This window comes from Akebia trifoliata, chromosome 3, assembly GCF_017979445.1.
Source record: "Akebia trifoliata isolate Shusen 1 chromosome 3, ASM1797944v1, whole genome shotgun sequence".
In the NCBI taxonomy this organism is placed as follows: domain Eukaryota; kingdom Viridiplantae; phylum Streptophyta; class Magnoliopsida; order Ranunculales; family Lardizabalaceae; genus Akebia; species Akebia trifoliata.
The window spans coordinates 13,671,589-13,682,692 of NC_141377.1; the positions used below are offsets into that span (position 1 = coordinate 13,671,589).

General features: G+C 33.2%; 1 protein-coding gene across 1 annotated transcript; it reads left to right on the forward strand.

The window, feature by feature from the left end:
• Positions 1-9,492: 9,492 nt before the first annotated feature.
• Positions 9,493-10,737, forward strand: LOC147406028 (zinc finger protein WIP6-like). The gene is made up of 2 exons (XM_086432747.1): positions 9,493-9,919; positions 10,015-10,737. Exons 1-2 carry the CDS (start codon positions 9,554-9,556, stop codon positions 10,465-10,467), a joined length of 819 nt encoding a protein of 272 aa, XP_086288873.1. The 5' UTR covers positions 9,493-9,553; the 3' UTR covers positions 10,468-10,737.
• The last annotated feature ends 367 nt before the right edge of the window (positions 10,738-11,104 follow it).

Sequence of the window (11,104 nt, forward strand, 5' to 3'; positions counted from 1 at the left end):
GATTGATTGATTTTTTTTGTTCAAAATTTTTAAATAATTTTATTAATGTTTCATTTTAATTATTTAATATTTTATTTATTAATTTTAAAATTTTTAATTATAAAAATTATAAAATTACCATTTTACCCTCAGAGAGGACTTTTTGTGTTTCAAGTCGGTTTTTGATGTTTAGGATGTTTTAGAATCAATTTTTCATAAGGAATTCAATGAAAATATTGGTTTGTATCATTTCTAAAATTTTGTTGTGTGAAATGCTCGTGAATTTTATGAGGGGTATTTTCGTAATTTTATCGAATTCTATGAAAATTGGTGAAATGATTTATTTGATTTTGATTTGTTGTTTTATGTGTTTGAATGGATTTTCCTAAGCGTAATATAGGCTCTAGGGATATTTTGAGGTTAGGGGTATTTTGGTAATTTGGTCATTTTGTAGTGATTTTTATCGTGAAGCTTCTTTTTGTTTGAAAAATGATGATTTCTAAGCTTTTCGGGTTATATTTTCTTATCATAACGCGGTTTCTATAGTTTTGTTAGTTTGAGATACCTCATCCAGATTTTTAAAATATATCTAGTAACCAAATAAAGCATTAGAATAAATATTCATCATTGGGAACCGTTGCGATCGGGTTGACGAGTTGATTAATCAGGCGAATGTAAAAATGGGGTATTTACAATTTCATACTAAAAAGATTTGATCGTAGGGTCAAATTAATTTGTCTGATCAAAGGTTTAATCCCAATCAGAGGTAAACCCGTGACTAACCTTTCTCACCTTCTTAGTCACTATAGACTTCTAGTGCATTTGGATTCAATATTTCTTATTGAATTTAGGCTAATTTATATCAAAATTTTAATCATGTGGTTAAAAGTCAAACCTTCAGAAATCAATGATTAATCTTGGTTTACTTCCAATCATAATACTTGTTCCTAGACATTCTAAACCCCTATTTATGCCAATTTGGGTCTGTATTATGCCCATCCACCCAGAAGGACCTCCCCGCTTTGTAGATAAGCATCCTTGAATTTCCTTTTAGTTTTAGTTTTAGTTTTTGTCAGTCTTTAAATTCAATTGGTTATTTCAGATACGTTAGTCATTCTTTAATTTTCGAGTTTTAGTCGAGTTTGTTAGTCAATTTTTATTTAATTTCAATAAAATAAAGAAGCTTCTGATTATCATGTATGTAATAACAATTTGAGTATAATATCAAACATGAAGAATGACTCAAAGCTTACTAATTAAACTTGGTAAATATTGGAATTAAAAAGTACACTCAAAAAATACAAATGAGTGTTACATTAACTTCAAGGGAACATAAGAAAATAATAAAGTTACTTGAGAAATTCAACAACGTTCCTGCATGGTTTCTGAGGATTATTGATCAATTGCACTAAAATAGATTAAGGCATAAAATCAATGGTGATATTCAAAATCAAAGATTATCAATCAAGAATGATGTAGTTGAAACCATCGATAAAAATGCTAAGATCCGCAAGAAGGGATCCATCATGTTTTTCATTAGAGGCAGGAGAGTTCTCAATCATAAAAGAATAAAATATTTTCTTAAAGTTTTAAAAGAATTGAATAGTTAAATACAAAGAACTCAATCACACTCAATTTCGTAGAAAAAGATTGAAAAGTATTTCTTCTTAAAAGAGGATTTTACTCGATAGAGCAATCCAGATACCAAGTTCCTAGAACTTTGATCAAATCAAGTAGCACTCACCAAATGAGACCTTCTTTGGTCAAACAATTCTCCTATCTTACCAAAAAAAAGATAATATTTTCTAACCCTTCGATAGCCTCTTCTTTCTAAATCACATCAACCACCTCGAGAGGGAAGTCTTGTTATGACTTACGTTTTGACCTAATCCTAAAAGATAAAAGAATGATTTGGGGTACGTAGGCAACTTGAGAAGTTACTTTAGGCTCGGTTATACAAAAAAAATGTGTTTTCGTAGGAAAAGTATCATCCAATCCCTATTGAAAGGTTTAAAAGAAAAGAATGTCAAACTAGAAATATTAGAAAAAGAGAATCAATAGAATTGACAAAAAAGAAAAGAATGCCAAACTAGGGCATTAGAAAAAAAAAATTAAAAGAATTTACAGAAAATAAAAGAATGCCAAATTAAGGGCATTAAAAAAAAGATAATCAAAAGAATTGACATAAAAAAGAGAATATCAAATTAGGAGCATTCTGGAAAGTCGAGCTTTATACATTTTCTATCTAAACCATGTCCTAAGCCCACCTATTAAGTTCTCCCGAATGTTACTTGACACGATTAAACTGCAAGGAACCAAGAAGTTGTCGAGTTGAATATCAAGATCATCAAGAAAAAAAGAGAAACCCGCTAAGTTGAAAATCCGAAAGGACAACTTAGGCAAAAGTTAGAGTATAACGATAAAAAATGAAGGCCTGTTAGGCTAAAAAATTGAAAAGGTAGCCTGAGCAAAAATCAAGGCAATCTTAGAAAAGAAAAACAACATCGCTAGGTTAAAGCCTTGAAAAGACAACCTGGGCAAAAATTAAGGCATTAAAAACAAGAAAGGAAAAATTCTACTAAAAAGAAAAATTTAGAAGGAAGTTGTCGAGTAAAATATTCAAGATCATTAAGAAAAAAGGTAAGCCTGCTAAGTTGAAAATCCGAAGGGGCGACTCAGGCAAAAGTTAGGGCTTAACCAGGAAAAAAAGAAAGCCTAGTAAGTTGAAAACTTGAAAAGACGACCTAGAAAAAAATCAAGGCATCTTTAGAAAAAGAAAAAGAAAAAATCCATTAGGTTGAAAACCTGAAAAGACAACCTAGGCAAAAATGATGGCACCAAAAAAAAGAAAACGAAAAATCTCATTGCGAAGAAAAATTCAAAAGGAAGTTTACTAGGAAGTACATAAAATTATTCAAGCTACAACATTCATTTTTCAGCCAAGAGTTCACATCTGACGAAGACAATGTTGAAGTCGATGAAACTCGAAAGTCATCTTGAGCACGTCAGATCTTTAAAGGTATGTTTACTTGTCTAAGTATTCGCTAAAGGAAAATGTAGAACCATCGACCACTTTGAAGAGAAAAATCTTCTATTCCAATAAGTACCAAGATCTTAAGTATAATTCCAGCATTTTTCAAAAGAAATTTGAAAGAAAATGATCAAATACTTTATTGCACATATGATACTCTTAAGAGTCTTAAAAATTTAAGAGAATGTCGATTCTTCTATCTGTCATCTATCAGAGTCCATAGTTTCTCGTCCATACTTTTTAAGAGCAATCCATTCCATTAGTTTCGTAGTCAAGTTTTAGTTAGAAGACAATCTTGAAATTATGGGCATTTTTTAAAGTCATTGTGATTCCAAAATTTCGTTCTTAATCACATGATAAAAAGGAAAATCTTACTCAAAAGTCTAAAAGTCTAGTGGAGCCTAATGCTATTATGAATCTAGATGTATGATAAGCCAATAAAGGTCTGATTTCTCAATTTTTAAGTCCGACAATACTGAGGCTTTACCTAACCCAAGTCTGAGAAGCGTGACTTTAGTAAGTTTGAGTCCGAGAAACGATACCCCAACTTTTTAAATCATAAAATATGAGTTCAGGTAGGATTTTAATAAGTTCCTACAAAACCAAAGCCCGAGAAACGTGACTCCATTAAGTTTGAGTTCGAGAAACGAGACTCCAAGTTTTTTCAAGTAGGATTCGAATAAGTTCCTGTAAACCCAAGTCTTAAAAGCGTGGCTCCAATAAATTCGAGTCCAAAAAATGAGACTCCAACTTTTTGAATAATAAAATGTAAGATCAGGTAGGATTTTAATAAGTTCTTATAAACCCAAACCTGAGAAACGTGGTTCCAATGAGTCAAGTCCAAGAAACAAAATTCTAACTTTTTTAAAGTAGGATTCTAATAAGTTCTTTCAAACCCAAGTCCGAGAAGTGTGACTCTAATAGGTTCGAGTTCGAGAAATGAGGCTCCAACCTTTTGAGTTGAAGCAGGATTCTAATAAGTTCCTACAAACCCAAACTCGAGAAGTGTGGCTTCAGTGAGTTTAAGTCTAAGAAACGAAACTCCAACTATTTGAGTTGAATAAGGATTTTAATAAGTTCTTGCCAACCCTAGTCTGAGAAACGTGGCTTTAGTAAATTCGAGTCCGAAAAATGAGATTTTAATTTTTGAATAAGGATTTTCATAAGTTCCTCCAATATTAACTCGAAAGTGTGGTTCTAGTAAGTGTAAGTCCGAGAAACGAGACTTAAACTTTTCGAACTCTAAATAAGGAATTTCAAATAGGATTTAATAAAGCTCCTACATTACTTGATGTTAATAATGCTATGACTCAATTGCCTTGTTGTTTAGTTTTGTCATAATTCATATCGTACGATTGTTTTCATTGTGTAAGTACACTTCAATTTGAATCATTATTGTTAGTGAGAGAAGATCTCTAAGACCTGACATATTTTTATCGATAAGAGTTTGTTGTCAATGATCTGATAGGATACTTTGTAGGCATCACACCATTGCACAGATGTACACTCTCATTGCATTTAGTCAAGGAGAATTATCAAAATTTGAGGATCTGACACTATCCGACAATGAGAGTTTAGGCTCGAGGACTTGACAAACTTTTAGTTCGGGGGGAGTTTTTACCCTTAAAGATTTTAATGCCCTGACGAATTGCTAAATCAGACTGTAAAATAAATTGTAATTAGCTTTGTCATTTGGATATTGTACTATCTACCCAAGTGGATTTGTTATCAAGTTTACTTAAATACTCGACCAAAGAAGGATATCTGTAAACATCCCATTTTTGTACTCGCTTGATTAATTAACTCGTTAACCCGATTGCCACGATTCCCAATGATAGATGAATATTTTAATATTTTTGTTGTTATTAGATATATTTCCAAAATTCGGATGAGATATTTCAAATAAACAAACTTTAGAAACTACGCCACGCTAGAAAAATATGATCCAAAACATAGAAATCTTCATTCTTGAGACAAGAAGTATCTTTACGAGAAAAAATCATAAAAAATAAATAAATTACAAAAATATCCTTAACATCAAAACATCCCTAGAACCTACATTACGCTTAGGAAAATTCTTTAAAACACATAAAACAACAAATTAAAATTAAATAAACTATTTTGCCAATTTTAACAAAATTTGACAAAATTATGAAAACACCCTCATAGGGTCCAGGATTATTTTATGCCAAAAACCTATAGGTAACAAAAACTAATATTCTCATTGAATTCCTTACAAAAAATTAATTTTAAATCATCCTAAATCATCGAAAAACAACATCTCAACGTGAAAGTCCTCTTTGAGGGCAAAACGAAAATTTTCCAACCCTAAAACTCAAAATTTTGAAACTAATAATTAAAATATTAATTAACGTAAAGTGAAATATTAATATATTAAATTCAAATTTTTAACAAAATAAAATCAATTAATTAAGCCCAATGGTCAAATTTTAAGTGATAGCACATTTATTTAAGTGGGACCCACATGATATTTAATTAAAAATCCTCCATCGGGGGTCTCGAAGAATTAAAAATGTAATTTAATAAAGATTCTTCCATTGGGAGGTTCTTCAAAAACTTAAAAAATCCTCATTTTACATAAATCAAAATTTAAAATCCAAAATTCAAATAAAATCTAATTAAATCTTAATTGAAACAATTTAATCTTATCTCTAAGTGACCTAATCCCAAGCTCTAATCTCTCAAAAACTCTTTAAAAATGGGTCTCCACCACTTAAATTCGTACGTCAAAAAAAATTCTAAGAAAGAGACGCCAAAAACTCTCCCAAGACTTCTCAAAATCCTAAATCTAAAGTCTTGAGTCCATAACTGAACGCACCCTAGATCCATAGGTTGCGGATCCATTTTTTTATGGGTTTGAAATTTGGATTCAAACCTTAAAAGTGTTTAAAAAAGAGGGACCAAGGATAAAGAATACTAATGGCTTTAAGAAGCCAAAAGGTAGTTATTTTGTGTGTGATAAACCTGGTCATCATGCAACTAAGAGTAGATTCAGGAAAACTAAGGAAGAATCAAAAGGGAATCATGTGAATCTAACTGAAATTAATAATAATACTATTATTGCAATTCTCTCCAAAGTCAACCTTATGGAAAAGCCTAAGGAATGGGCCGTTGACATTAGTATTACGAGGCATGTATGTGAAAACAGGGAGATGTTTACTTCCTACAATTCTATGGGAGACGAAGTGGTCTATTTAGGAGACTAAAAAACATCTCAAGTTGCTGGAAAAGGCAAAATGATCATTAAGCTGACTTCTGAGAGGACGCTAGTACTTACATATGTTTTTCATGTTCTTGTCATAAGAAGAAATCTTGCATTTGGGTCTGTTTTGAATAAAGTTGGAATTAAACTTGTGTTTGAGTCAAACAAATTAGTACTGACTAAAAATGGGGTATTTCTAGAAAAACAATATTCTAATAGGCGTTTTTTGTACTTAATATTAGGAATGAAATTAAATCATCTTCTTCTTATCTTGTTGAGTCAATTTCTTTATGGCATACTAAACTAGTCACACCAGTTTAGGAAAATTAAAGAAATTGAAGAACTCCGGTATTTTACCTAGTTTATAAATTAAAGAGCTAGATAAATGTAAGATTTGTGTAGAATTAAAATTTACACATAAGCCACACTGTAACATATCAAGAACATCTTCAGAACTTCATAGTCTTATTCATACTGATCTTGGAGATTTTAGAAATCTTGAGTCTAGAGGAAGTAAAAGGTATTACATTATTTTTATAGATAATTATTCTAGATTTACAAAAGTCTATCTTCTCAACTGTTGATCTACGTTTTTATCTCAACCGTTGACCTGCAAGTTAATATTTTGACCATTTGGACTTCTCAAGGCCCAAACAACGTGTCTATATTACAATTGTGAATTGTTGGGCTTGTTGTGAACCAGTGGCCTACTGTTTATAAAATAAGATCGTTCCCTTTTGTTAAAATACAGAAAAAACATAGAACTTTCCGTTCTATTCTCCTGTTCTCTCCGATACAAAATTTTACTACTTGTATGAAGTTTGATCTAATCAAGTCATTGTAGATTTGCTATCTCCACGTGCACGGTTAGCAGACAGTGACTGTTGAATCTTTGAAACCAAACGCCTGAAACTGACTGCACTGGGGATTTATTCCAAAGGGGGTGAAATTGGTTTTAAGGACAACGGTTTCTCTGTGCCGCAGTCACTGATAAGTTCTTCCAATTTATACGAGTTGTTTACATTATACTATTGCTTATAATTTATTGTCTCAACAAATCAGAATCAGAATCTCTAACAAATTCATCCTTCTTACATTCAAAGTAACAGCCATTAAGAGGTAAATTCTCTATAATATCGCCTTTATTTAAATCCTTCTTTGATACTTGTAATATAAACATAGAGAACCAAGAGAAACTATTTGTCTACATAATATAGTTACGGACCCGTGCCATAGATGAGACGCAGGTAAGTGCGACATCTCCCAACCAGTTTTGAATGAGAAAAATGGTTCTTTCTTCCGAAGAAAAATTGAGTTCGTTCACACAGTAACATTAGTCTTTTCTCCTCCTTTCCATTTGGGCATACATCGTTACCTCACTGTCTCTTTTTAAGTACAAATGTGAGAGTTTCTCTCATAGATAAAAGAAAAGAGTAATAGAGATGATTGTGTGCAGAAAAGAAAGTAGAGAGAAAGAACAGAGACAGAACGAGAAAGCAAAAGAGTGAAGGTAGGAAAGCGAGTGTGGCTCGGTGTACGAGACAGAGTTGGGGAAAGACAAATAGAGTGTGTGTGTGTTTGTTGGTAGACCATCCCATCGCATGCATCTACCCTCTCCCATCTTTCCTCCCTTGCCGCTCTCTTGTCTCCTCATTCCCAAACGCACCAAAACCAACGTAGTAATTCCCATTTCACATTCCTCCACGTACCACTCTCTCTCTGTCTCTCTCTCACAGTCTTCTTTGTAGACTACTTTATACATCTTTTGGGCTCACTTACCATGGGCAGACCACGATGATTTATCGCATGCTTTCGTAACCCTCCATGTCAAGAATAACCCTGATTGAAGATTTTGGATTCAAACAATTTTCATGATGAGCACACTTTAATTGGCATTTTCTTACTATTGGATTCAAACATTATTTTGGTTGACTTGATTGGTGATGTTTTTGGTTATTGGATACAAGCATGTTTCGTCTTGTGCTTGGAGTCCATCCGTCCATCAGCAAATCAGCCCATGAGAAATTGTTCGAATTCATCATCTAAAAATCAGTAACTGGCGGAAACATTGGCTATCTTTGGAGATTTTCAAGAACTTCCTCTAGTTTTAATCATTTTTTCAGATCTCCCGTATTTATTGTAAAAAAAATAAAAAATCTTTTATGGAGATTCTCCTATTTTACCACTCTTTAGACCAGTAAATTAAGGGTTTTACCCTTTTCAATTTCTTCATATTCATTAAGACATCCTTGATTCGTAAAACGAAGAAAAAAAAAAAGAGCTGCTATTGGCACCCCAATTTTTACTTATTACACTCCAATTAAAAATAAAGAAAATATGTGAATGGTTGAGAATAACTAAAACTTGGGGTGCCAATAGAAACTCTATTTTTCTTTTTTTTCTTTTTTCTGCTAGATTTCTTTCTTTATTTATTTCAGGTTTAGGATTTTATACAAGTCTAACCAAAATTTTAAGCAATTACTGAAATTGTTTGAATGAGTGCTATAACATTTTGTAACGTGGAAATTATAACTTGAGTCAAACTTTTGAATGTTTGAACAATTGTTTTAATCTTTGTGAAATGATTTCCTGACGCCACACCATCCTATGACATATACCCCACTACATCCCATTACAAAATCCTAGATCATTTGCTTCAGGATACATAAAATCATAAATTCTTTTCTTGTGTATCTCGAGGCAAGTGATCTACGGTTCTGTGATGGGGAGCGTAGAGGACATATGCAGAGGAGGGCGTCATATTTTCATGACTCTTAATCTTTAATTAAGGTTTAATAGATAGTTTAAAAAATTGGGGTGTGATAAGTAACAGGTGAAGTGCCAAAAACAGCTCTAAAAAAATGTGTGCCAAAACCTCATTAATGGTAAGACTGAAAGAATGTTGCAAAGGTAGGAACCCACTGCCGGGAGTACAGTATCTGTTTTCTAGTTCCAAACCCTAATAAAATCCCGAAGGCTTAAAACCATCAGGCTTAACAAAAATCCAAAAACCCCGTCTTGAATTTATTTATTGAGAATGGATCGTGTGCACCCAGGGTGTCGGATTGAAACCCTACCTAAACATTTGCCTCGTAAACAAAAATTCAACAAATTCTTTGAATTGAAACTTACGTGGCAACGTTTCAGGTGTGGGAGTAGGGTGGGTTTCTACTTACCTCCACTCTGGGTGCGTACGATCCACACTCTTATTTATTTGCTGCCTTACTATCTTTACTCACACTTAACTTTTCATCCAAAATCTGAATACCCCTCACCCTCCCCTCCTTCTCTCCTAGATCTTAGCTACTGTTATTGTCACCATGCACACTCCTTCCCTTAACGATTTCTCTTCAAGTGAAAGCGCTTGTTTAGATGATGAAGATGATGAAGAATCCATACTTCTCACTCTTTCCCCTCCTGGTCAACAAACTTTCAAAACCCATCTCGGGTTTCGGACTTGGAATCGAAATGAGAATTCCAAAAACCCTAGTAATGAGGAAAGTATTACTGTAGCTCTTCATATTGGACCCCCACTTGCAAGATCAAGCACAAGTAATACCACTAACAATGGTGTCTCATTCAACGGGCAGTACTGGATTCCTTCTCCTTCTCAAATCCTCGTCGGTCCGACTCAATTCTCTTGCACTGTGTGTAGCAAGACTTTTAATCGCTACAACAACATGCAGGTGTAGTTGAAAGAAGTTCAAAAAGTAGAAGTTTTTGTTAATTAATTAATTAATTAATTAATGGTTACATTTTATTTTACTTTTAATTTTTCTAGATGCATATGTGGGGACACGGCTCACAGTATCGAAAGGGTCCAGAGTCTCTAAGGGGGACGACACCAGTTTCACCAATGTTAAGATTGCCTTGCTATTGCTGTGCTCAAGGTTGTAAGAACAACATTGATCATCCAAGGTCTAAGCCATTGAAGGACTTCAGAACACTTCAGACACATTACAAGAGGAAGCATGGAGCCAAGCCATTTGGATGTCATAAATGTGGGAAGGCTTTCGCGATAAGGGGAGACTGGCGTACCCATGAAAAGAACTGCGGGAAGCTCTGGTTTTGTATCTGTGGATCTGATTTTAAGCACAAGAGGTCTCTTAAGGACCATATCTGTGCTTTTGGAGCTGGTCACGCATCACACATTGCCAAGTTATTTGAATACGAAGAAGATGAAGAACATGAAGAAGAACAAGGAAAAGGAGGTCATGACTCTATGCATTATTAGTTTAGCTTTCATAGTAATTGGAATTTGTTACTGTTTGAGTGTCCGTAAGAAGACAAACTACTAAATGGAGGCTATAGTTTTGTATTTTTGACTATTTTAAAGAGCGTACTGTGAGCTATTTTCAGTATGGACTTGAACTCAACCACTCTTTTAAAATAAGTTGAGTCGACTCAAATGGATTCGGAGGTGAGTTGAGCCCAAAACTTCATGGAAACCAATAGCCGAGTCAACTTGGAAAATTTTAGAGTCAACTAAACAGCTCAATCAAGTCAGGATGAAAAATGCTTCAAGTTGGGTTAGAAACTGGATCAAGTTATGTGGAGAACAAAACGATAAGTATCGTTTATTTTTTATTTATAAATAATTAAGTATTATTTCCAATTCCAGTGAATCGGAATTTTGCAGGTTATACTATGAACCCAGCCATAGGTGTTAAATTCATTTTGGGTCCTATTTTAAAATAAATATTAAAACTTCGTGTGTACATGATAACGAAGAATCCACATTCCTGGAAAATAAAAGGAGATCATCTGCAAAAATTAAGTGACAAATTCCCTGTATTCTATGAACTGTTGGAATTAGATTACTTTGAGAATCCACTTTCTCTTGAAAAAATTAAAAATAAAAAAGCCTCCGT

Coding starts and splice junctions, on each gene's coding strand:
- LOC147406028 (XM_086432747.1), top strand. CDS start 9,554: ATGCACACTCCTTCCCTTAACGATTTCTCTTCAAGTGAAAGCGCTTGT. Junction 9,920..10,014: donor ATCGCTACAACAACATGCAG/GTGTAGTTGAAA, acceptor TAATTTTTCTAG/ATGCATATGTGGGGACACGG.